The sequence below is a fragment of the Podarcis vaucheri genome (genome assembly GCF_965113315.1).
Source record: "Podarcis vaucheri genome assembly, chromosome: 4".
NCBI classification, from domain to species: domain Eukaryota; kingdom Metazoa; phylum Chordata; class Lepidosauria; order Squamata; family Lacertidae; genus Podarcis; species Podarcis vaucheri.
In genome coordinates, this window is record NC_138762.1 from 54,649,643 (window position 1) to 54,677,610 (window position 27,968).

Consider the following 27,968-nt stretch of genomic DNA (forward strand, 5'->3'; position numbering starts at 1 on the left):
TCAGTTTTTTTGGGGACGACGACACGATCCTAGATTTAGTGCACTGCTACAACAGATCATGACTTGATTGTTGTTAGCAGGGTGGTTGAAGGTGTACCATTAAACCATAGTTTACTGTAACTGCAGTTTAATAAGGCTGTAGTATTAATACTATTGCCTGAGAATTTGATGTTGGTTGGCCTTATAACTGAAAATAATCAATGTAATAAATTCATAAAATGATTCAGTGTTCAAAAAGCAGACTGTACATTTAATATTTTCTTTACATCACATGACAGGAGCATCATCAAGTACAATGATCCAAAGTTATTTAATATTTCAATTTCTACTTTTCTCAAGTATAATATACTACACTTGAAGATAAGCAGACTATCTACAACAGTGACAATATTCTTCAGAATTCAAACTAATCTCAGTAGTAGCAAGCCATGACTCAAAAATAAAATGATTTATTCTTTAAATATTAAACAATGCAACATTTTGGAATAGTCAATATTGTGACCATAGGATATAAACAAATATGTGGACATATGGGAGGGTTAATAATCTGAATTATTAATTTGTGAGAAAATATATTGCCAGTAAGAGTTAAAGGGATAAAAAAATTATACAATGAAGTGTCTTGAGTTTTAATTGTGACCATACCATTATCTAAAAGCGGCTGTGAACTTTCAGCTATTTTTGTCACCAGTACATACACTTCAAACAACACTGTTACAATTTTGGACACTTCTTTACTCTTACCCAGGTCATACTATATTCACATATTTATGACCAATTTTATTACCAAATTACTGAATATCTTACTTTGAAATAAACCATTATTTCAAACATATAACTATGGGAATATAAATATTTGCAGATCAGTTAAATGAATTTTACAGTGTAGAATTTCCTATTAACTAATGGGCAGTTTAGTGACTAGATGGCCACCATGTAGTATAAAAATTTTGTAAACAAGATGCAGTTTTCCTGGCTTCTTTTTCACTTTGAAGACATCAATACTCTTACAGATGCTGTATATAAGAATGCACTTTGTATTAAAAACAATCGTTTACAATATAAGAAAACTTTACATATGTACAAAATTACACTTCAGGAATGATTTTTAAAGCCCAGAATTAGCAGACAAAGTTTTATTTCCCTTCACTTAAATTTTTTAACTCTTTCACATTATGATCATTTGCAACTGTTGCAGCATGGTCCAGTGCTCGAATACTTGATAGAAGTTTTATTATCTGTTTTATATTCTCCCTAGGAAGAGAGGGAAGAACTTCCAGTTAGTGCTTTTTGCAACTTACCATCTGTACTTTTCAGAAACAATTGAAGATACTGTTTTGACAAACTTTTCCACCTGGGTTTTTTAAAAAATATATATTATAGCACCCAACTGTAAATAAAACCTCTAAGCAGTTTATGAAAAGGTCTCTGCCTTAGATATTCATTCTGTATTGTTTTTAATATACCGTTAGGACATATTTTGGTACTGTTACCTGTTTTATAGTTTATTTGTAAATCGTCTTAAAACATGTAAAAGGAGATTAATAAATAATCTGCAGTAAAACTCAACTGTCTGATGTGCAAAGATGAGGTACTGAATAAACCAGGATGCTGTACTGGCTCACACAAACAGTAGGAAGACACATATGTTTTGTATCAAGCTGTTTGTTATTTTTAAACTACATATAATATACACATGGCTAATTTTCATTACAATAATATTGGTTAAGATCCAAAAAGTCTCATGTACAAATCTAAAATACTCTCATACTTAAAAGGATTCTTCAGATTCCCCCCACCCCTGCAGTCATCCTAAATCACCCCCTCAACTTAACAACAGTTTATGGGATGTATGGGGAAAGACTCCTGCAAAGCCTAGTTTATGGCTCTTTGAATCCTGGCTTTATATTTTATAAAGCCATCTTGAAATTTCTGATAAAATTAACAAATGGTAAATAAATACCTAAAAGAATACAATAAAAACAATCACTATTTTTAAAACTGAAACAGTGTTAAAGATAGGTTACCTTGCATTTCTTTTTTCTACATCAGAGCTTCCAATGCTATTTCTGTATACTGTATCAGCAAGATGAACAAGATATCTACAGAGGTTTTCTAGATGTGATATTGTCTTACTTCCTTTAAGATTAGTGAACCACTGTTTAGGGAAACAACTGATTACCTATAGAATTGAGAAGAAAAGAGTGGTTTAGAGTATAAGGTTGAAGCAGCAATTACTGAGTGTGTTGTTTTTGACTTTGCTGTTTTTGTGTCTTAGTTGCTGGTTTGCTGAATTTCATCTGTGCTATAGGAATCTGCCTTTAAAGAGCTTACTCTGAAAGGCAATATATATGTGAACCTCTATCATTATCATGATTTTCATCATTGTTTATTATTATTCGTAAAAGCACCTAATATGCATTCATATTGTACAAAAATAATAACAAGAAGTCCTTGGCCAGATTCACGATTTAATTAAAATATTTCATATCACCTTTCAGCAACTGTCAATAAAAAACTTTGATATCCTTTGATATCAATTTATTTATTTTACCCAAAACATGAACAAACCCAAAGTCTTATGATTGTCAAGTGATCTCTGTGTAAGTGATTAACATAAAATTTTTAGAAATAAAGCCTGGCAGTTTCTGTGTCTGGCTGGTGTGGTAAGCTTTTTGCTGTACTATCAATTTTAATCTCATCCTTTCACTAAGTCAAGAAAGCAGGATATGTGGAGTTCTCTGTTTTTTTTGCAAAACAGTGCTATGTAAATATTTCAGAAAAGATAATGACTTGGCTTAGGTCACTCAAGCAGGCTTCAGGGCTGAATGGAGATTTCAGTGTGGACTGTTGTTCACTTTTATACCCAACTTTCTAGCCATTACACTGCATGGCATCTTAATACATTTGCAGTATACTGGCCTGGTTCACACAGCATATGTAAACAAACTATGGTTTAATGTGATCAAATACTGTTCTAGTGCACATTGCTGTAAAGCTCCAGAAAAGCTCCTCCCTGCTTCTGCCATATCACAGCTGGTTTGTTGTGTTGTCTGAACTATGACTCAGGCAACTGGGAAAAACAAACCACAGGTGGTCAGCCAAGAACAAACCATGGGTAATGCTTATGCTTTATATGGAGAAAAACAAACGATGAGTCTGGCTTCAGGTGACATGACAGAATGGATCCCGGCTTCTTTTGTTTGTGACACAGCAGCAGCAAGACTGCGTGAACTTTTGAGCAGTGTGTACTAGGATGCTGATCCTTCGTGTTAAGTCAGTTTACTTTAAATCATGATTTCATGTGAACATGCAAATCAGGTCACTTAAAAAGGATGCTTAGCAATAGAAATGAATGATTAAAAGTTACACTTTTACTTACACTTTGAGCTTTCTTAATGCTATCATCTCCATACTCAGAATTCTGGAAAGCCATAAGAATGTATCTATTTAGCAATCCATCTATTGATAACTCTTGTAAGGTTTTGTTGGAAAGGATTCCATGCCACTGCAGAAAGTTTCCTAATAACTGAACATAGATAATAAAAAGTTGAATCTAAAAACTATTAAATATAAGAACTATTAAAATATACATCTGCAGATAATTATCAATGAATGAAAACATTTCCATTTTAAATACAGAATTTAAATCTGAATTATATGAGCCATAAGTATCCATATTTTCTGCAAAGGGGTATTGTGTGTTATTAAAGAGGACTGCTAGCTCTCAGCTGGAGCAGGAATTTGTTCTAGCCTGAACGGACAAATAACCAAACCTAACATTTCTGTAGTACAAATCAGTCAAAATTAAGCCTGGATACTACTGATTTCCATTAGAAAAAGTTAACGCATTCTTCTTTTCTCAAGCAATATGTACTTTTATGGGAACCTATAAACCACAAAACATGAAATACTAAGTACTGCTGCCATCAGAAAAGTGGCCAAAATTCTCTATGTGGCAGCTACAATGACTGACCTGCTACAGAAATAAATTTGATTCCAGAGTGAGAATACACACTATAAGTACTTCAGGACTTTGAATTAGGCCTGGAAACTAACTGGCAGCCACTGGAGTCGTGTCAGGATTGGTATTATATGCTCAACCCATCTTGCCCCAGTAAGCAACCTGGCCACTGAATTCTACACCAACTGAAGTTTCTGAACCATCTTCAGAGGCAGGCCCATGTATAGCATTGCAGTAATCTAACATAGAGGTTATCCGAGCAGAGACAGTTAGGCTATCCCTGCCAGATAGGGGCACAGCTGGGCCACCAACTGAAGTTGATGGAAGGCATTCTGCACCACCAAGGCCACCTGAGCCTCAAACGACAGCAATAGATCCAGAAGTAAAGCTAAAAAAAGTAAGACCTAGAAGTACTCCCAAGCCCAAGTACCTGCTCTTTCAGAGGGAGTGTAACCCCATCAAGAGGACAGAACCTCCCATTCATCCAGTCTAAGGAATCACCCACTGAAAGTGCCTCAATCTTAGCCAGACTGAGCTTCATTTGATTGGCTTTCATCCAGGCCATTATTGAGGCAAGACAACAGTCCAGCACATCCACTCCCACACTTGCAGGTTTAAAGGAATAGAGCTGTCTGTGGTATTGCTGACAATGTACTCCAAAACTCCAGATGTCCCCACTCAGTGGTTTCATGTAGATGTTAAACAGCATGGGGGATAAAACTGAACCCCGATGAACCCAACATTGAAGGCTCATGGGGCTGAAAAGCACTCCCCAAGCATCACTCTCTGGAAACCATCATCCAAGTAGGACCGGAACCACCGCAAAGCAGTGCCACCTACCCTCAACTCAAGACAGCCACTTCAGGAGGACATGAGGGTCAACGGTATCAAAAGCCACTGAGAGCTCAAGGAGAATTAACAAGGACACATTTCCCCTGTCTCTTTCCTAACACAGGTAATCATACAGGACAAAGCAGTTTCTGTGCCAAAACTGGGCCTCAACCCTGATGAAAATGGATCTAGGAAATTTAGTAACAAACATTTCCCTGGACTTTTATGCCTCGTGAATTTCAAATTTCTTATTATAAACGGTTGTTGATGTTTCAGATTCAGAACACTCAAAAAAAAATTCCTTTAACTGTATAAAGAATTCATAGTTAAAAACTACATGTAACATTAGCACTTTCAAAAATGCATGTCATCTTAATACCACATATATACAGTAACTTTTAAATATACAACAGGGATGGAGTATGTGTGGCCCTCCAGATGTTGGACTTCAACTCCCATAAGCCCAAGTCAGCATGGTCAATGATCAGGGATGATGGAAGCTGCAATAAGCATGGGGCTGGGGGGGGGGGATGATGACACCTTTTATACCAAAGGGCTGCATTCTGTTTCAGGTAACCTTGCAGGTGCTGTTTATCAGTAGTGGGTGGGGGACAGCACAATGGGTGAGACTCTTACCTTTATACAGTAGGTCACAATCTACCCACACAAATGTCAGAACTCTCTCTCTCTCACACACACACACACGCACACACACACGCACGCACATCCCACACCCCTCTCTATCTTCCTTCCAGACAAGCAAGAGGCATCATGACAGTTCAAGGACATATACTAGACAGGCAAAGGCACTTGTGGATGTGGCCTGTGGGAGGCTGTGTGGTCTAAGGAGTTTTGAGAGCACAGGGTTGAGAGAATAGTGCATATGTGGTCTTCCATACACACAGCCTTTGGAATCCAACGTATGCAATGCGACAGCCATGCACCATGATAATCTAAGACAAGTGCTGCCAAAACAGGACCCATGAGGACACATATGCCCACAGAGACCTCCTCTGCAGGCTGGTTGGTGCCCTCCCGAAAGTTAGACTTAAAATAATTCTACTATACGCAGAACAGGTTGTGGTGTATACATGGTTGCAGGTATGTGTGCTGCCCACAATTTTGTTGGTTTGCAAATGTGCTCAGGGAGCCAAAAAAGGTTGGTGACCCTGAGTTAAGGTCACAAACGCAGCAATGCTGGGTTTGGAGACAGCATGCCTACTTTCTTCCACAAGCAAATTCACTTCACACTCAGAGTCAGTTACCAGTTATCAAAAGTAAACTTCAGCAGCGCTCCTAAGTCTGAAACTTCATCTGTTTGCTAGCTCACCTTCACTGAAGACCAAAACTGCCGCTGGAAAAACAAGTAAGGACCAGAGTTCTTGTTTTCTAAGACACTGAAAAATAAAAGTTTTATTTAAACTTCAGTAGTATAGATGATGTGAACTGTTGATATGATCTATTGTCATAATACTAAAAGATTCTGCAAACCAATAATCTTACCTTTTGGGATAAAGTGGCATGAATACATCATCATCTAATGTTCTCCTCATTCTAAGCAAGAGGCCTTTTAGAAATGTCTGAAAGAATTAAAATTTAACGCAAGTGTGAAGTATTTTTAAAATTTCTTTTTAGCACAAATCTAACCAAATATCCCAGTAGATACTAGTGCTAGAGAAGTCTGTCATGAAACCAGATTATTTTTACCAACTTTATATTTTCCATTAATTTGAATTATGCAAGTTAGAAGAAATGGGACACGCAAAATTATGAAAAAAAATGGGAGGCACTGAATTTGTGTATGGAAAACAGGGTCTTCAGGTGGTCCCTGAAGATCTTTTGTACAAGGACAGGATTTGTTTTCAGCATGTCCTAGAAACAAGTTCCATAAAAGTCACTAAAAACAGTGGCCTGGATGCAATTGACTGCGAGAGGATTTTGTTCATCTAATTGTGCTTCTCTGCCTCTTGCTGCAGCCTCCGGGAGACAACAGATTTTCAGTTAAAAGAGGGGATAAATAAGTTTTTAGTTTTCTTTAAAAGCAGACTGATCTATTCACATCTGGAATATGACTGGCAATTTCTAAGCTACGTTTGATTAGGTGTCTCTGAAGGAGTAGCAGATATTTTGGAAATGATCACAATTCAGAGAGTTTAACTTAGTGGGCAGCATTAAGCCATGGCCGTAGCAGCGATATAAATATAACCTCTCCTGGTGTTATATGAAAACATTCCATCAGGGACCTTTGTAAACTCTGTTATGAGTTCTGCAACTCTCATTTGCAGTCTGCTATTTTCATCATTCCAATAAAGCCATGAACAGAGTAGTGATACAATAACTACTACAATCAACACAAGATAATATTACAAAGGTATCTGTAAACAAACAATAAACGTCCATGAATATGGCAAAAGTAGTTTCTTTCCAAAATAGGTTTTATCCTAAACAATTGCAAATGCAGTAAATACAGAGTTCACTTTTAATATACCAGTGGTTCAGTGCTTAGACGTCGTTCTGGTAATCTGGCATCTCCACACTAAAGAGCGTAGTCATCAAGCTTTGTAGTAAATAATACAGTAGCACCTCGGCTTACGTTACTCTCAGGTAATGTAAACTTCGGGTTGCGAAAGTGGCAAACCCAGAAGTGTTTTGCCGCGCACACATGCACAGAAGCAGTCTACCATTTTTGCGCATGCACAGAAGCAGTCTGCCGTCACACGCGCATGCGCAGAAGTGGTCCCTCTGGCTGCCGAAACCTCGGGATCCGACCAGAGCTCCGGAACGGATCCCATCCACAACCGGAGGTACCACAAGACAGTATGTAAACGACTTAAAGCAGGGGTATATCTGTCCCCTATCTGCATGTTTCCATCGGGAGGAGCATAAAAAGAGGACGATGGACAGAAACTACTTTTGCCATTTTTATGGACATTTATTGTTTGTTTACAGATTTTCATCATTCCAGCAACACATATTACTGTGACACACCAATCCCTAAATAGTTACCAGTTACATAACACAAGGGAACTACAATTGCTTCTATTTTAAAATTAATTTAGGATTAAGTGCAAAACATGAGTGAATGTCTTAACAGTAGCAACCAGACATAGCAGTCCAGTCCTACAAAAAGATAAAAGAATATTTTTTACCTGTGTGTTTTTGTTTTCTGCATGTACCACTGATGGATAACCATTTACTAGTTTCTGGGTAATGGCTACCATCCTAGATGTCTGTGTTGTAGAAAAAGGATCCCATACATTTTCAGCAAGTACTAACAACAAAAAAAGAATTATTACTTCTCAAAACTAAGGGTTAAGATGATGTTGCTAAAAATCAGAAACTGCTGTGCTTTTAAATTGACTGTATATTTATAAAGTACCTGTTAATTTAGGCAGAACCACTCTTTCCACAATAGTAGGCAATAGTGAAACATCAGCATCATCTTTCTCTTGGTCATATTCTTCACATCCATAAAATAGCAAAGATTCAAACCATAGCATACTCTCAAAGTCTTGGCACTTATCCTATTAAAATAAAACATTGCCACTATAAATATGGTTTTTAAAACAAAATACTAATCAAGTGTGAACGCTCTATCAATATGTTAGTTACAAGCATTTAGGCTAGGTGCCTCCTTTTCAGAATGTCCTTGTAGTGCCAGGAGCACATCATATTTTCTGAGGCTGCGCTGGCACTGATGTCAGCATGTTTTTTTCAGTCACCTATTTGCAAACTACTGCGTCAAGGCTGATCAAGTTGTGGAAGCCACTGCTCTGCACTGCAATACCATCAATATACTGTCGCAGCAGACTGACAAAGAAGCTAGTTTCTGTTGTTCAGGGCTACCATTTGGACATTTATGACCCAAGGTGGCTTCCAACACATATAAAAACATAATAAAACATTAAACTTTAAAAACTGCTGATAGAGGGTGTTGGATAAAAGCAGCAATGCAAAAGCCAGCTCCAGATGGCTGGAATGCAAAACAGGATGTTGTTGTTTCAAACTGTACTGTTGGAGAAAAGGGGGAGTCTATTCTCTGTACTGAGCACCGGATGTTAGCTCAGAGTGTCATCTGACCTGTACTGGAAGTACAGGGGAGGAGTTGTGACTCTTCTGATGGAGTCTGAAGGGTGCAGTCATGTTTTCTATGTACTGCTGAATGACAGGAATAAAACATGTAAATAGGACTCCTGTCTGTCTCATTTCCCCTCCCTGGGGGGGAAAGCAAGGAGAGAGAAGCAGAGGGTGTGTTCTCCTCACATCTAATGAGGAGAATCGCCGGTTTACGACCTAGCCTGCCGGGAGTAGCAGTCGGAAGGTAAACAAAGTATCTCACTCAGTTTGCCCGTGAAGGCCAGTTTACCTCTGACTGTGAGCTGAGATACTGCCTTCAGATGTTTTCTAAAAGTTGTATAGTTATTTATCTTCTTGATATCTAATAGGAGGCCGTTCCACAGGGATGGCCCCACTGCCGAGAAGGCCCTCTGTCTGGCTCCCTGTATCTCCTCGCAGTAAGGCCCTCAGATCCCAGGCTTCTAATCACTTCTATGTAACCATTTTGCCTTGTTTAACAAACAGAACACAGTGAACATGTCTCAACTTTCTCTCACCTCCAAAGGGTTCCAGGTAAGTAACTGAAGTCTTATTAAAGGATTTAATAGCTTAGGCAAACAAAGGCCAATATAAGCATCATTGTAAGAAGATGAATACTTGAAACGCCATGCTTCAAACTGCGACTTAATGGCGTCAATGGATGAAAAGTTTTCTACCACATCTTCAAAAACTTTGCTGGACTCCTTCAAAATGCGATCTAGGATAACAGTATTTTAAACAGCATAAATTAATCTCCTGCTTTATATCTGCAATGCAATTTCAGGCAAACTTTCAAGCAAATATACTATAAAGAAACTGTTAATATCTATACCACTTTGGTCAGATACAGAGCTGAACGTGCACAAAGAGGCTGGCAGAAGCCAACTTTCTTACCCTTTCTTCCTCATAGCAGTCTCCTATGTCCTCTGCAAATACTCTCACTGAGGGGCTTGGGACCCTGCTAAATGGTGGTGGATTATGGTGGTGGCTGAGTGGAAATGGGGAGATGGCCTTTTCCTAATTTCTAGGGATTCCTCCTTTTTCAACAGGATCTAGACCCTTAGCAGAAGGTGCTGGAGGAGGGGACTACCAGGGGAGGAAGGGGCAAAGTCATCTTCTGCCATCCCTGTGACACAGTTCACTCTGAATCTAGCCCTTTCTATTGTTTATATTCTGCCTTTTTATAGCAATGGCATAACAAAGTTATTTTTTTCTTAAGAAGTTGGTGTTACAACTACTGTACGGTGTTTACCTCAGTGTATGAAAGTACATGACTTAATTCGAAAGTGTGCCCGTGGTGATAATCACTTGAAAGCACAGCATCATGGAAGTAGTTCCATGTGGCAAAAAAAACCCTGTGAATAGTTCCACTTCAAAGGAAATACATGTAATTATGAAACTTACACCCGGTCTTTTGTCACATCCTGAAGGAGGCTTACAAGATCCCATACAATGAAATTCCTGATCCTGACTATTCAGAGAAAAGCAGCAGTCAAAATAAAATAAAGAGGAACATGGTATGAGCCAAGAAGCCTGACTTTTGCAGAGTGTGTGTGTGTTTTACAGAAGGCTCTCCTTGCTAGTAAGATAAGGGTTAGACTAGGGCTGGAGTTCCTTCTCCAGCTGCCTGAAATGAATGGCTTATGATGGCAGAGAGCAGCATTGGCCTCTGTCGTTCTACAGATGAGGTAATAATTCCACATTTAAAGCTGCTTTTAGAGCATGGTTTAAAGTGTCATACAATCTAATCAAATGAAATTTTCTCTACAGAATACTGGGATCTAGATATTACTATGACTTCTGACATTCAGATGAATAATCTGACCTCGTTCCATATTGAAGTTTGTAGTATCTGTTGAAGTTTCTTCGTCATCACTAGAAAGGCCTTCAAGGTGATCAGCCATCTTCCCAGATTGCTCTCTGGCAAGTCTACGACGAGCCCTATTAAAATGAATGGAACACAATGTTGCATTGAAGTTAGAAAACCAAGCTTTTCCCAAACAAAGGGTACTTGTCATTTTAAGGAGGGATGCATCTTTCCTGCTCTCCCTTATTTCAAGAGGAAATGAAGCAGAGTTGAAGCCATCTGACATGTTACAGGACATGTGTTATTTGATGACTAGTACCTCAGCCCTGAACATTATGCTACTTTCCCCTTCGCCTTAGTTTGGGATTTGTCATATATCTAGCAGCCAGCCTCCACCTCCACTGTGCCGCACTATGTAAGACTCAAGCAATGTTCTACCTACAAGGCAAGTGGCCCATCATTTATCTGCAAGCACTTGAATATGTAGGCTGTATACTACAAAGAGACAGCAATCATACAGAACATGCATTCCAATACATATAGAAGTAACCTAAATGCTGCTGTACCTTCTTGCTTCTCTTTCTGCAGTCCGTCTTTTAACATGTTCTTGGTACAGTGTTCTGTCTCGTCCAAAAGAATCAAGGTTTGGTGCCATCAGGGCTTTACCTGTGAGAGTACAAACACTGAAATTAGAACACTGATCCTCCAGTTACAGGAAGCATAATAATGACAGTGTTTTAGCGGGGATTTTTCTCAGCGGGTCCCTATAAATCTGAAATACATCTATAAGTTTGACAATTATAAACCCCCACACACCGCACAGATAAATTGGCGGCGGCTGAATTATCTTCTGAGGCTGAATTGGGTAAAATATTTGAGTGCCTTCATCGTTATGTGCAAAAAAAAAGTCACAATCAACTTATCACTCGGAACTCTTCAGTAACAGTAAACACTTTAAAAAAATACAACATAAAAAACTGTTTGTATTGTTTAAAAAAGCATTAGTGTTCAACATTTATATGGAGTCAGACCATTGTTCTATCTAACTCAATATTGTATGTAGTGACTGGCAGCAGCTACCCAGGGATTCAAGCAGGGGACATTTTTAGTTCTACCTAGAGATGGAAGAGATTGAACCTGGGACTTCGGCATACAAAGCAGATGCTCTGTCACTGACCTACAGTCCTTCCCCTCTCCATACAAAAAATAAAGAAAAATACATCCAAAACAGGTCAAATTTCTATTCTTGGTGAAGAACACTGAAGAGTATCAGGAACTGACAGATTTTCAGTTGGTATTAAGACAATTAGTACTGTTGTAGGCTACAATCTGATATCTGATTGTTGTCATATACTGAAGACTTGAAAACAAAAACTAGAGAATTTTTGGATGAATTTCCCTATTATCTACCAGCTTGGTATCAAAGAGGGAATAAGATTTCACCATAAGTACTCACTTTTGCATAATTTTACAAATTTGTCCTAGCAAAATTGCCTAATACATATAAGACAGGAATGTTAGCACAGGTATTATTTGGTCTAATGTTTGACGTAATGAAGGCATGCATGGCAAACTGTACCTAGATTGTGTTGGGTGGGGGGGGGATGTTTGTAAGCTGCAGAAATAAATATTATTCAAAAGCTAAACTTCGATCAGAATCGCCTACATGTTTTTTTAGGTTTAGAGAACATTCTAAAAAATACTTTCAGGAAGTGAGGAAAAGACAACATACAGTTACACACACATCTAACGTGTAAAAAGGGATCGAAGCAAGATGCTATGGCTTTCAATCACTGAGACAGAGAACAGGAAAGGCACTGTATAGAGTCTGAGCTAAGATTCTTTAATCTGATTTTTTTTCTACCAGATTTAAACCAGACATGCTTTCTGGTTTCACTTTAAATTAAAACTGCACTATGTAAACAAGGTTGTTTAATGAATAATAAAAACCTTCAAGATGGACTGACTTGAATGGCTTGAAAACTCCGAAGATTCATCTTTAATATCATCTTGTCGTCTTTGGACAAGGCGGGAAGCTCGCTGTTTGTACAGCTGATGCATTGCTGATTCAAGTTCGTTAATCAGGAGCACCTGTAAAAATATAATACTCCGTAATAAAAAAGTCTTCAAGTTTTAACTGTATGGGATGCCACCCTATTCCAAGATATACAGCTACACATTTAGCTGCATCGCTTTCTTTTTACTGTTTTAACAACTGACTGCTATTTAACTCAAGAAAAGTGCATAGAAAAGAATGACAACAAGCTACCTCACGGAAAGCATAGGAACAAGCCTGCAAAGAAGTCCACAAAAGTTACTAGTCTGTAAGAACATTTACAAGGTTACCCTACAATACATATTCAATAGAAAATTATTTCACTTGGGCCAAAAGAAAAAAGGCCAAAAGAAAAAAGGGAAACGCAAAGCTTCTTTACTTGATCACTTGAGGGCAATTTGGACTTGCCATAGACTATTAGACATGTGTTTACTTATAAGCCAAAGAACAAATATATAGTGTTGAATCAAGAGTTAAGCACAAGAATTACCAAGATAACTTCCCCACTCCCTCCTCCCCATGTCAGCCCTTAAGCACCCCAAAATGCTCCACATAGTGTTGGGCAACTCTGCTGAATGGGGTGGGCTGTAGTGCAGAAACTAGGGAAACCCCCCAAAACCTGACGGAAGCAACTTCTTTTGTATTTTAAAAATATTTTGTACTGTTTTACTAGTTATTTTGATTTTAAACTGTTGTAAGCAGTCCACAGTAATATACAGTCACTAAATAAGATTGGATTAATAATTATATAAAAAAGAAGGTGCCTTCGCCTGATTTTAAGGCATTCCTCACCTTCCCCTTCAGCGTAACTCCTAGTCACCTGGATTTGAAGGCATACTGCACAGGCTAAAACGTGCATTGAGAAAGTCACTACACATAGCTCCCCATTTGAAGCAAGCAATCACTTTGGAGTTAGATTTCAAGCTGCTATGGACCACCTGCTTGTTCATCTGAATCTATCCTTAATTAATTCTTTCCTCTACTAGTAGTCCAAGTAATTCCAAATTTGTTTAACTGTTACTTAATAAAAACTGTTCTAGCAGGGACTTTGCAATGACCTCAGTATTTCATGATGAAATAATTAATGCACAATAAAAAAGTTTCTTTACAAATTGAGAAAGAAAAGACAGAACATTTCAAGGAAAAAGTGAATTTGCATACAGGAAATATCTCTCTTGGAGGTGATATAATGAAAAAAATATTAAATATTGGACAGAAAGCACAACTTCTTTTCAGTCAACGTTTTCTTAAAAAATAAAGGGCAATTTTTAAAAATCAGTCTTGTAACCCAATGACTGAACGTATTTTCAATAAAGTTTATTAAGGAACTGGAAAGATTAACTTACATTCACAAAAGTCCAAAAGCAGTTACAAACATGAGCGTTCACACTAGACACAAGGTTGTTTTTTTTAAACCTATTTTAGTTATTCTACTCTTGACATTTTTCCACCAGCAACTGAGGCTGAGTGGCTGCAAGCACTACCACATCGACACAATGCATCCTGCCATCAACATCACTATTTCTCCATGAGTAAAGCAGAATCCTCCTCAAAAATTCAAATCTATTCAAGCTTTTACATTCTTTGCCAAAATATTCAATTCAACTTTGCCAACTCAGGGGAAGAAGGAAAGAGGCAGAAGCAAACATGAGAAAAGGGCATAGCCAAAGAAGACAGTTGCATTTCCTGCTGTTGTTTCACAAGCAGGAGCATCCTCTGTGAACAAGCAGGGCAAAGCTATCTTGCTCTGCCTCACATGCTCAACACAATCCATTATATACGACCACACTAGTGTAAAGTGAATAGGACTCTTCTTGCATTAGTTAAGAATTCATTACTAAAATGAAGCAAAGCCCACAAATATTCAGAGTGTACTGCTAGCTACAACAAGTTCATAGTGCAATTTTCAGCTATGTTTAACGAGTTTCATACCCACCCTACTGAGATCTGAAAACTAGGTTACTGCGACACAATTTTCTGCTTCACTAGTCTTTCCTTGTCTGCCTTCCTATTTAGTGGATAGAATCTAAGTTTTAGAGAAAAGTTTTTTCATCCATACAGAAGAGTCATTCCAAACGCATAATCATACAGTCTATGCTCATAATTTTACTAGCAGAAATCTGGATTCAGATCACCATAGTGGGGAAATGGAGTAACCTGATCAAGACCTACTGATGCTTTCTTTGAAATCTATTTTGCTACATTGTGCAACAGAATCCCAAGCAAGTTTACTCAGACATAAGTCCCATTGTATTCAATGAGATTTACTACCTAGTGCCCAAGTTTACCATTGCAAGCTTAATTTATATTTTAACTGTTATACATCTGCACTTGAATAGAACTACTAGTTTTCTATACCAATACAGTGGTACCTCCGGTTAAGTACTTAATTTGTTCCGGAGGTCCGTTCTTAACCTGAAACTGTTCTTAACCTGAAGCACCACTTTAGCTAATGGGGCCTCCTGCTGCCGCTGCGCCACGATTTCTGTTCTCATCCTGAAGCAAAGTTCTTAACCTGAAGCATATTTCTGGGTTAGCAGAGTCTGTAACCTGAAGCGTATGTAACCTGAAGTGTATGTAACCTGAGGTACCACTGTATTACTGTTAACATTTCTTCAAAAATACACGATTGAATCCTACTTTCTATTCACAGGATAGGATATTCCAACCTTCCATTCCCTTCTACATCCCATGAAAGTCTCCTTATAAGACTGGGGGAACATCTGGGACGGTATGGCTTATGATGCTGAGTGTTGAAGTAGGGAGGATAGAAATCCTGAAAAACCAGGGGCTGACCTGGGGCATGAGCCTTTGATTTGCAGAACTATACCTTTAGATCCAAGCCAAAGCAACTAACTACATTAAAAGAAACTTTACAGGGAGATACAGGGAAATGCAAAGACTGTCTGATTGTTGTACACTGCATATCAAATATTCGATTCGCCTCCCTCTTGGTGTCCAAATCTAGTGCTTCATGATTTAACTGAAGGTTTATTGGCTCAATTAGTGGGACCAATCTGTTACAGGAATACAGAATGAAAATGGAAATAAAACTTCTAATAAGCATTAAAATAAGTTATCTGAAGTTTACACTTCCACCAACAACTCCAAAACCGTTGCAGCTTACATTTCTACCAAAATCTAAAAACAGAACAAAACATTCTGAGACTTTGATACTTGTTTATTTAAATGGATTGTTTTCTCCTGCTCTGGGGGCTAGGACCCTATTCAAATTACAAGACAGCAGATTATGACTGAACATCAATATCTTAATCAAAGTAAGAGCTGTTTGACTATGGAACCACCTCCCTTTCAAGGTGGTGGACTCTCCCTTGTTGGAGGTTTTTAAGCAGAGGTTGGATGGCCATCTGTTTTTCTGATTATAATGAACTTGCTTATGTTGTAACTGCACAATATTTTCCAAGCCTTGGATTTTCTTCTGGTACTGTACCTTCAGATTACTGAGTTTCCAAATTATTTGCACCAGGAGGTTTATTATTTACAGATTAACACAGATATTGAACTTATTTTTTTATATGGTGCCACCAATGTGCATGGCACGTTACAGTGCACAAGTGGTCTAATCTCCCTTACTAGATAGCTTACAATATGACATAACCAATAGCAAATTATCTCCACAGGAAAGTTTAAAAGAATTCTAATTCATTTATGTTTAGTTTTTTAAAAATGAAACAGCAGAAACAGGAAATTCATCCTGAACTTGGTGCACACTGATGCCAAGTTAATCAGTCCTATGGAATGCCAGGAGGCTTACTCCAGGTTGAATGTGCACAGGATTGAAGCTCAATCCCAACAATTTTTAAAAATGTATTTTTTAAACACGTCCTTCCAGTTCTAGGAAAGGCAAGTTGCAGTACAGATTAGTAAAGAACTGCCTGAAATCCAATTTAAAAGTACAACACTTTGTAACAAAAGGGTACCTGGCACTTGACACTTATCAGCAAGATAAACTGCTTTTTTCAAACCTTGCTTTAAAAACAGTATATTCTTCCTATGAAACTGGCCTGGGTTTCCAATATGCCATGGGGAAACCTGGGCTTTAAGTGTCCTTCTTAACCAATCCTGGCTGCGAAGAAACTGGTCTGTAGAATCCTTATGTAGGTCTCAAGTGTTGCTGGGTTTTTATGCTGGGAACCGGGAAATGCAAATTAAACAACCAGAATCTGAGTCATCATTGAGAACTACAATGGTTTTCAGAAATAAAATGCTTCTAAGAATGAGAAAGGTGGCATCACAACCTGAATGCCAACACTGTTGTATTCCAACAATGACTTACATTGTTTTCACCACATTTAAAACCAAACCTTCAAACATGTGCCGAGTGTTTCATTGGCATGTACAAGAGAACTGAGCACATACTAAACTTCGTTACTGAAAAAGATGAATATATTTTGCATTCTTACCTTTTCATTGAAACACTCAAGCAAGTCTTGGACATACCCTCGCATTTCTTGCAGAAATTTATACCGTTCACCAACACCCCCAGAAGACCCTTCCAATCTTTCGATTGCCTTGGTAGACTCTTCACGTCTTTGCAGATGCTTCTCATGTTGCTGCTGATTTGCTTTGTGAAATTCTCTCATTGAGTCCAACCTAAAGGTCAATGGACGCACGTTTACATCCCAAAGCATACTGTAACCTACAGTATACATGCACTATTTTTCTTACAGTAAAGAAAACTACAAGAAACAACATTTAAAGCTGTATTGACAGCTTTAAAGAGATGAGGAAACTGTGGCCTTCTAGGTGTTATTGGCCATCTCTACTGACCACTGACCATACACAGGCTGGTGGTCCAAGGAAGTCAGTTTCTCCATCCTCACACTACCCCAGCCCCGAAATCTGTGCTTTTCCAACCCTCCCCCAACATTCATAAACCCAAAGCTTTCCACCTAGTAAGGGAGTGCATCACATCTTTCTCTACTCCAAAAGCACCCTGCACACTCACTACATATGCTACTTTTATTTCTTCTTCCAGCTGATGCATAGTATACCCAGGGATCCTTGGTGTACCCTCTACCAACCATGCACAAAAGTGGCTGTTTCTTTAATCAATTTTACCTCATTTCTGAATTGTGTTTGAATCCTATATACATATTATGTACATAAAGCACCCGTTTATATGGCTCTTTATGCTATATACAGGGTATTTCTTATCTAACCACATTTCCCTTTGCATACTCAGTATCCTGAATTGCAGTTGCTCTCAACAGAAATGGGAAGCACACAACAATTTCTCTGACCTTAACATTAAGAACTTGCTAACTCAAATACTTAACCTTAGATTAAAGGTGTCATTATTTATCTATTAATCTGACTCACCTTCAAGCCATTACGATACATGCTTATAGTAAGAAGCACATGCAACTGCTCAGTTAATCCATGTTATTTCCAATTTTCAGTAAATGTTACAGCATTTAAAACTACTAAAAATGTAATGTTAGGCCTTTGTCTAAAATGTTTACCTATTCAGAAAAGAATGGTTTATACTTCTCATAAAAATATAATGTGGTAAGCTAAGTATTACTGTTCTTTCAATCCCTTGGCTACAAAATTAGTTTTCAGTGTCCATTCTTTTCATGTACCAATCTTCAACATGATCAAATGGTCATTTCCAGGGAAGTAATCCAAACAGCCTTTTGAACAGTTTTCTTTTCTTCCTTTTTTAATGAGGATGTATGGGCTTCCATTGATGAAATTCTGCATCTGCCCCCCAGACTGAACCTAGAGGACAGGTCTTAAATTTTAAGAAGTTGGTGTGCCCTACCTGTCTTTAAGCTGTTTCTTTACCAAATCAATAGTAACAGGAGTCATCTCATTACTGGGAGTTTTGAAAGGTATTGTATTATCTGTTTTGTGAGATTTTGTCTCCGATGATCCATAAGCAGCATATGTGTAAGGAATGCCATAAGATGAACCATAAGGCATTGTATGGTAAGTATTCTGGTAGTACAGGTTATTCACTTCAGCAGGTTGACTTGCTTGAACCTATGGGAACAAAATATGTGTAAACCTTATTACAAAAACAAGGTCACAAAGCTAATTCAGTCCAACAGGCAATTTTTAGAAATTATATCTTAAATTCTACCTGCCCATGTATATGTTTCATGTGTACACAAGTGCTTATCAAGGAAAGAAGCACCTCAAAACATTCATCATTCAATGATTAAACAGGGAAGATTTGCTTGGATAATTCGTCCTTTCAGCTATGCTTACATCCCTGGTTTTACTGAAGGGGCACTTTTATGATGGGAGGAGGAGAATGGAGGTCCCCTCTTCTATTCTTTAAAGTGCACTGCCAACCAGTCCTATTGCCACAACTGTCAGATCCTCTATTTACCTCTCGCCTCTCAGTTGTGGTCCTGACCTGTTTAAGGCTTTATAGGTCAAAACTAGCACTCTGAATTGGACCTGGAAACTAATTTGCATCCAGATTAGGATTGGTATTATACGGACAAACTATTTTGCCCAGGTGAGCAACCTGACCGCAAAATTCTGTACCATCTGAAGTCTCCAAACCTTCTTCTGAGGCAGTGCACTGTATAACACACTCCAGTAATATAACCTAGATGTTTTATCAAACCCTGGTCATGTACCAGTAGGCCTGTTCAAGAAGTGAAGAATAATGGGTCAGGACAAGGTCAGCCTAAGAACTTAGCTGTCAAATCTCTATGTCACAGGTATCTACACCTCTTTTCTCCCCTCTAGCACTGGCAATTGGGGGTAAGATGACAAATCAGGAGCTTTATTTAGCCAAAGGGTCATCATTTGCTACTACAATTTTAGAATTCCTTTAATACATGCCTGAGGTATATTAATGCCTTTACGTATCTGTTCTTGCTCCCATCGACTGAGTTCTTCATCCTGTTCCCCAGCAATCAGGGCTTCGTCATCACTTCCTTCGATACCTGAGCACAAAAACATAACAATCAGTAGGAATAGCACACACTAAATAATGGCATATTGAATACTGCATTTGAGTTTTCGAAAGCTTCCATGCCTTCAATGAAAAAGGCAAACATGTAGCCCTGTTTCTGAGGGAATCTCAATATGGGGGCATGTGCCCCTACCTCATATTCTGTTGAGTGAACTGGGGTGTACCCAAGTATGTTTGAGGAAAGATTTTTGCAAATTCCTGTACAAAATAACCGGCTCTGCACCCTATCAGCCAGATTTTGCACTTCTCTTAAAGTTGCGACAGAGTTCACAGTAGTTTAAACTTTTCAAAATATGAATGAAAATACATCTTTTTGTATTTCTTAAAATCACAGATTAATGCAGAAGCAGAACAAAATTGTGGATAAACACTTGCAACAGTGACATATATCAGAAACAGATATTTTGTCATTTTTAGTTGCACCATGTTTGACCACAGGCTCATCCTCTTCATTCATACTCCGATATGCAGCTATAATAACCAAAAGTACACTGTATAATTGGAAAGGCACTTCCATTTGTGCATGATGATTTCCCCAAATCCATCTCCACTCCTGATGCATTCCCCATGCCATATGCTAGACAATACCTGAGCCTCAGCAGTGTTTTTGGAGGTTGCAGGGAGCTTCAGCAAGGAGGCAGAGGGAAAGCCTAACTGTGCAACTGGATTTTCATCCAAGCTTTAGATCCAAGCCAAACTGTTTACTGTAACTACCAATGAATTTATAACATGCAACCTCACTATTACATTATACTATTAAGCCACTGAAAATACAGTTTTTGAAAACAATTTACGTCAAACACGTTTAATAGCAACAGCAGAGCATTTGGAACTTATTGCAACTTTTCATCATTTTACCTATTTCCTCTGCAATTTTTTGCCTTTGGGACTTCTCTTTCACAGAAAAGACTATTCTTCGCTTCTCATCATCATCTTCATCATCACTGGCATCATTTTCATCTTCTCTAACAAGCCGCCCTTTCCCTGGATCACTGTCAAGTGGCAAAAAGTCCCCAAGCTCACGAGCCATTTGGCGCTTTTTCCTAGCAGCATGAATAAAAGCAGCATCTGGAATTTCTCCTAGAAAAAAAATGAATGTGCTTTTTAAAAGCCATCAGTTATATTTAATCGTGTGTTCACATGCTGCAGTTCCACCTGCATTCTAATTCCAACTGGCTGCAACAGTGGCACAGGCAAGACATCATGACCTACTCCCTCAACCAGGCTGGGATAATCTGCTATCCAGCTCTCCTCCAAATATTACTTCCCTGCAGCCATCCCACCTGGCTTTATTGAAGAGAGAGTTGATACAGCAAGGCTTGCTGCGGCAGTACTTTCAACTTCGTGGTTATGTAAAAGTCAAACAATATCTGAATACTGTATGAGTAGCCACATTGCTGAGATTAGTGCTTTATCATATAAGGACAAAATAAGAAAGAGAAAATGCAAAGCTTTCAACATGCTTAGACAGAACAAGATCTCCAAGAAAAAGCACATCACATCCACCACAGGCTGCTACGTTCCTGTGATCGGAAGAAAATGCAATTAAGTAGAATCTGAAGTAGTAAATAAGACCAACAGAATCAAATTTACTAAGCCAGAATTAGTTCTAAATAATTCATGAAACAGAAATCAACAAGAAAAATGACAGATATACAAAATCAATTTGTCAAAGAAGATTAAGATGGACTATGACTTTTAAATAGATATTCAAAGATGGAAGCCGATCAATTACATAAACTAAATCAAATCTAAATATTCTGTTAAGGTATTAATAAAAAGTGATCTAATTAAGATAATGAATTGGTTTCCCTTTCCCCTAATTTCGACTTAAAAGGCCAGCTAAAAATACCTGGTCTCTGAAGTAGAAAGAAGGAGCAACAGCTCCAAAAAGACCCCCATGCAGTGAAGATAACGGAACTGGAACTGCGATGGGGCGTCATCCAAGTACACTGATTGACACAGCCCTGCCTATGGAATGAGAAAGGCAAAGAATTCATCTCAGGATAGCCTCCTCCTGAGAAAAAATACACTAACCTGGACGCAGAACATTCAGAGAAGACAAAGTACTTGAAAATGCTCCTACAGCTTTTGGCTTTTCTTCTTCTTTCTCACTTTCAACTTCCATCTCCTCTTCTCCTTGTTCACTGTTTGCAGCCCCATCTTCTTGAATTGCATCTTTAATCTGTCCTGTCTTATCAGCAGACTGTTCGGCTGCAAAAAAAAGTGTGCTATTGAAGTATCGTTTGGGGGGGAATTTAACTATTTTTTAGAAACTCACATTATATACACCTGAGATAATAGCCCTGTGCAGTCCACAGATGTGGCCAAAACTAATGAATTTTGGAACTAGAAAGTGCAGTGAAATAATTGACAAATATGAAATATTAATTTGATTTCAACTGCTCCTTAAAAGGTTGGGGAAAGCACATGTAGGAAAGGCTGAACTAAAACGTGAAGCTTAATAAGAAACATTATTTAGGTTATTAACATACCTTAAATTGGGTTAAGAACTCTGCACCTTAGAGCTGATGAAATTTTGATTACTCTGAACCGTACTTTATTTGAACATCTACATATTTAATTGGTACTTGGTACTCTGGTTGATTGGCAGTGCTTTTTTTTCTAAAAAAATGTTTAGGGGTACTCTCATTTTCCTACTCATATTGAAATACTGCCCCTCAAGGAGGCCCCTCACAAAATGTTTAGGGGTATTGCGTGCCCGTGTCCCCCCAGAAAAAAGCACTGCTTATTGGTCCTATATTATTTGAAACTTAAATTTAGTTCTTACCATTATCAACTACCCCTGTACTTTTTATTCATTTTCAAAGTTAGTTCTTTGTTGAAATCCCTTCCCAGGAAACTTTGCCTAGCACCAACACTGATTTCTTTTCAGTGCCAAGAAATAACTGTTTTATTTTCCCTAGCTTTTAAAGTACTTTAGGCATTAGACAATATTGTTTAACTACTCTGGTTTTATCCATCAGTTGTTTTTACTATGTAGTTTACTATATATGCATATTTTCACTTTGTAAACCACACTCAACTGGTTGAAAGTTGGCATATAAATATTTAAGCATAACATTTCCTTTTCAGCTATAATTTCAAGATAAAGATTACCATCTGCTAAAGAATTGGTTTCTGGTTTTGTCTTCGATTTTTCAAGGTCTTCTTTGTATTCTTTCTTAAGAAGCTTTACTATCTTCTTGCTGTAACTTGATTTCTTCACTTTAAAAACTTCTTCTGCTTCTTTAGGAGAAAAAATAAGCATAAATGAGAGAAATTACAAATCGGCAAAACAGTGACTGTCTCTTCAGCTATATAAAAGGTGTTATATAGTGCATTAAAATATATTAAATCCATCATTTTAACTTTACTAAATCAACAAACCCAGTTTGTTTTTCACAACAGCTACAACTCCTTACAATGGGAGAACACAACCCACAGCTCCTGTGCTATCCCAATACCACAAGTCCTAATTTGTTGCAAGAAGGTCCAATAGCAAAACAATACCCATAGCACCTGAGGTGCAATATATATATACACTTTTAATGTAATTCTTTTAAACTCTTTGTTGGATGCTCTTCTTAAAGGCTACATGCTCATAATTAAAAGGCACTTTTAATAACTAAATTTTATTACTTTACAATTCTTCATAAAGAATCTTAAACCAAATCATAGAAAACAGCACAACAAATACAAAATAGGTAAATATAATTTTAACTTAAGTTCCAAAATTGGACACCTGCAGATTAATAAGCCGTTTTGTTCACTACATGTAAAGGAAGGGTGTATTGACATGTCCTAGAGCAACGTTCTTCTTTGAAATTAAACGTTCTTCTTTGAAATTAAATTTACAGGGCTCCCCCCCACCCCATCAAGGCAATCATTAAGTCAACACATACTTTTGCAAATAAATACTTTTGCTTTCCCAACCCACACATTACCATTTCTTAATTCTATTTACCCACAGGCCTCTAGACAAGGGCTGTGCTTGTTTCCATAGGAGTGCTCTTTACAATAGTCTTTCAGTCAGGTACAGAAACATTCATACAAAACCAATGCATGTATTGTCACTTATGAAGGATGTATATAAATAGCAAGCTATCCTTTAAAATATATTTAAGTTGTAACTGAGAACCATATTTGTATATCTTTTATTAGAGGGAAATATAGAGATAAATTTATTGTCATTGTCCGTATATACACAGTATACACAACAACGAAAATCAAACACCCACCCAAAGACCGGGTTCACATGTACATTTGCACGTATCTCCGACACCCTCATCCTATTTAGACATAATCTATAAAACATAACATAATCCAGAATATAGCATGACCTATTAAAGGCATAACATAACCTAAAACCTATCTCATTCCTTCTACTCCCTGCTTACTAAACCTTGCAACTGGCCCTGAGATCATTATTTAGTGCAATCAGAGCTCTTGGATAGAAACTATTCAGAAGGCGTGTAGTTCGTGTTTTCATTGTCCTGTATCTTCTGCCCGAAGGCAATAGTTCAAAGAAGTTGTGAGCAGGGTGGGTGGGATCTCTCAGAATATTCTCTCAGAATATTATGTGACTTCTTCAAGATGCGAGACGTGAAGATCTCATCCAGGGTTGGTAGTCGGAGCCCAATAACATTCTGGGCAATTTTAATTGTTCTCTGTAAAGCTTTTTTATCCGTTTCAGAGCTGCTCCCATACCACGATAATATACTATAGGTTAAGACACTCTCAATGGTACTATGATAATAGGACAGAAGTAGGTGCTGGGATAGATTCAGTGCCCTGAGCATTCTCAGGAAATACAACCTCCCCTGCACCTTCCTCACAACCATATTAATATTTGCAGTCCATGAGAGGTCCTCCAAGATATAAATGCCCAGGTATTTAAAACTACCAACCCTCTCCACTTCCTCGCCATTTATGTGCAATGGTAAAAGTACACTTTTCTTTCTCCTAAAGTCAATTATGAGTTCTTTGGTTTTTTTGGTGTTATGCATAAGATTATTTTCTTTACACCATTGAATTAACCCCTGTACTTCTTTCCTATAAGCAGTCTCATCGTTCTCACTGATGAGCCCCACCACTGTTGTATCATCCGCAAATTTGATAATTGTGTTGGACTCATACAGTGGGGTGCAATCAAATGTGTACAGGGAATAGAGAAAGGGACTAAGCACGCATAAATATACACTTGACTGCATCCTTGATGTGTTCTTAAAGATTAATTCCCAAGTGTAAAACATCATTTTCAAAAAAAGTCCTTAAGGAGGTCCAGCAAAACACACATTTGAAAACTTCTATGTAGATAAACCAAATCAATGTCAAATTGTCCAAAGTTCATGTCTGGCTTTTAGCATGGTAACTTCAGTACTACATAAGTTATCACACAAGTTTGTTTCAGTTCAGTGTCCTACCTACAATATCACTGTTTATTTTGGAGCTCTGATGAATACATTTGTTCCCAACAAACGAAAGATTGTCCAAACGAAAGATTTGACTGGTTACCTCCAAAATGTTATATCAAAGGAAGACTAAGAACTTTCTGTTCTAACAGCTTTTAGTTTTTGAAATCTCTGTTATAACCTGCATTTCCTGAAATTCTGATATTTTAGCTGCTGCTTCTGGTGTTTTACTTTTTTTATTTATCCAACTGATTTTCTTTATGTTGTGAACGACTCTGAATGTTTTTATGACAAAAATATAGGATATAAGCCATTGAAAATTATAAAGTACACTCTCCACCTGCCTAACTTCCAGAGGGGAGGAAACTCAAAGAAAAATATGTCATATACCATATTGGGTTATATAGGCAGCTTCCTACTATAAAGCTATTCTTGAGTATTTATCAAACAAAGACGTTTCATTTTTATTAGAGAAAAACAAACTGCTCTAGTTTGCCCCAGCAACTATCAAAACTTGCTTCAACATTTCATAGGGTGGCCAGATGAAATTCCACTACAGGAATTCCACATCCTCTTTTCATAGACATTTAATTTTTGTTGGCTACTTTGTTTTTGTGAGGATGGGGTTGGGCCAAGACAGAATATCAAGCAGAAATGAGCAACAGTTAAAAGGCAAGACAGTGTGCATATTCCTATACTCCAGGGATGGGAAACCTGTGACCCTCTAAATATTAAATAACATCAAGCTCAGTCACCACAGCCAATGGTCATGGATGATGGAAGCTGTAGTCCAGTAACATCTGGAGAGCCTCAGGTTTCCAATCCCTGCTATATTCCCATGCCAACAGCGCAACCCTATATGTGTCAACTCAATAGTAAATCCCATTGAATTAAATGAGGCTTACTCAGAGGTAAGTGGTTATAGGATTGCTGCTTGAGTGTCAGCCCCCCCCCCCAGCCAGACTTATTACTCACTAGGCTTGTATAGAATCACACTGTTCACAAACTGTCATGAGTACTGGTGTAAGACAGGCCCCTATATGGGAATATTTTAAAAACATTCCCTCCCTAGGTAAAAAAATAGGAAAGTATGTAATATGTATACAGAAATGCAAAGTTTGGTTATACAAACAAAACAATATATGTTTGTAAATTAACAAGGTACAGTGGTTGGATTTGCACCACTGTCAATGAAATATATTAAATGATATCAATAGGAAAATAGATTTATATCCAATGATTTAAACAGACTCTTTCTTTTGCTGATTTAAACTCAATATACCTTGCTATCTTTGCAGTCTCTAAGTGCTCCTCTAACATTAATAAGGAAGCAGTAGCACCAAGTTGGCAGACAAAATTATTCATGCAATTAATTTAGTACAGACTGACAGTGTTGTTCTGGGAACATGACTTGTTGGCTGCAAATTTATTTTGGTCAGAAATAGAACTGCCAGTGATGACTGACATTTATGACCCGGTTTTCATGCAAGACTATCTCTGCATGTGGCTTTTCCCTCTAACAATGCATGGATCAGTGAAGAATTAGATCCCCACACACTTCTGTACGTGTTTACAATTAAGAGCTGCAATTGAAACATGTAACTCTTTCATACTATGCACTTACTTTCATCACACCATGGTACAAAAGACCTCATTTAAAAACCTCTCTAAGATATATCTTTGGGGCTTTCCTACAATAACTCAGTAGAACGTATGCATGCTTAATGCATGTTTACAATGAAGCACTTGAATGTAACATGACATATGCATATATGTATGTCGTGTGTGAATGTGGGGGGGGGGGGGAATGGAGGCCATTCTCAATATCTCCCGCGGCCATTTTACAGATTTCTCCCCAATATTTCATTTTTAAGCCAACATGTGACATCTGTACCCGATCGGCAGCGCACCTATTTTCTACTCTACTGAATAATCTCCATAGTTCTGAGCTGCGACGAATTCCACATATATATATCGTACCGCAGAATGATACACACTGTGTAGGCAGTAACGTGCAGCCTAAGCGGAAGCGCTTTGCCATATGGCAGGTAGGTTGTAAGCTAGCAAAGGCCGGAGGAAGGCGGCGGGCGGGAAAGCCTCCCCGCCTGAAGCAACCGAGTTTCAAATTGGGGAGGCAAAGCGGGGTGGAGAAGGCGAACGGCAGCGAATTCAACGCTGACCGGGCAGCGGGAGCAACTAGGCCTCGGCCGAGGGAGTGGAGACGAGGGCGCCCGCTAGGCTCGCTCACCTTCTTCTTCGTCTTGGAAGCTGAGGAGGCTGAGGCTCCCGCGTGGCGGCGGCGGCGGCTCCTCCTTGTTCTTGTTCTTCCGCTCCTTCAGCTTAGAAGCCGCCGGCACCAGCCCGTTGTTCCCAGGGGGCGTCTGTTGCGAAGGGGGCGGCGGGGGAGGGATAAGAACAGGCGGAGGAGGCTGGAGCTGCGGGGCCGTCAACCCGGCACCGCCGCCTCGGCCGACCGCTTCAGGGCCGCCGAAACCGAAGCCGCCGCCGCCGCCACCACCCGGACAGGCTAAGGGGACGCAGCCCGTCGGGAGCGGCAGAAGCGGCGGCTTCGGACCCGGCAGCAGGTCGATCTCTCCAGAAGGCCCATCCCCTCCCGGCGCCGGCGCCGGCGGCTGTTGCTGCTGAGGCGGCGACTCGTCTCGCTCTTCGTCGTCCTCCTCAGACTCGTTCCGCTTCCGCACGTTCACCCGCCGCGCCTTGCGGAACATTCCGCTCAGGCCCAACCGACACCGGCGCGCGGGAAAGGACCTGCACAGGAAAAAGAGCGACGGACGAAGAGGCGCAACCACCGCAGCAGCAACAGCAGCAGCAGCAGCAGCAGC

The 27,968-nt window shown here is 38.8% G+C and overlaps 1 protein-coding gene across 2 annotated transcripts; it reads right to left on the reverse strand.

Annotated features, from left to right (window-relative positions):
• Positions 1-229: 229 nt before the first annotated feature.
• On the reverse strand, positions 230-27,968 carry PAXBP1 (PAX3 and PAX7 binding protein 1). Of its 2 annotated transcripts, none has more exons than XM_082220494.1 (18): positions 27,374-27,968; positions 22,832-22,957; positions 21,749-21,925; positions 20,570-20,791; positions 19,579-19,682; positions 18,542-18,762; positions 17,178-17,367; positions 12,665-12,788; positions 11,264-11,363; positions 10,716-10,831; positions 9,409-9,608; positions 8,175-8,319; positions 7,945-8,066; positions 6,299-6,375; positions 6,126-6,192; positions 3,383-3,529; positions 2,028-2,182; positions 230-1,254 (listed from the first exon to the last, which is right to left on the reverse strand). In XM_082220494.1, exons 1-18 carry the CDS (start codon positions 27,852-27,854, stop codon positions 1,137-1,139), a joined length of 2,892 nt encoding a protein of 963 aa, XP_082076620.1. In that variant the 5' UTR covers positions 27,855-27,968; the 3' UTR covers positions 230-1,136. The 2 variants fall into 2 exon arrangements, with proteins under 2 accessions (XP_082076620.1, XP_082076619.1); XM_082220493.1 differs by having other exon boundaries at positions 22,832-22,960; positions 27,374-27,967.

Bases quoted from the DNA above. Each gene is read 5' to 3' on its own strand.
- PAXBP1 (XM_082220493.1), bottom strand. From the start codon at position 27,854: ATGTTCCGCAAGGCGCGGCGGGTGAACGTGCGGAAGCGGAACGAGTCT. The intron at 11,364-12,664 runs GTCAGTCCATCT...GTACTCTCACAG, and splicing joins GGAGTTTTCAAGCCATTCAA to GTAAAGCCCTGATGGCACCA. The intron at 2,183-3,382 runs GTAAGTAAAAGT...TCAATTCTATAG, and splicing joins GCATTAAGAAAGCTCAAAGT to GTAATCAGTTGTTTCCCTAA.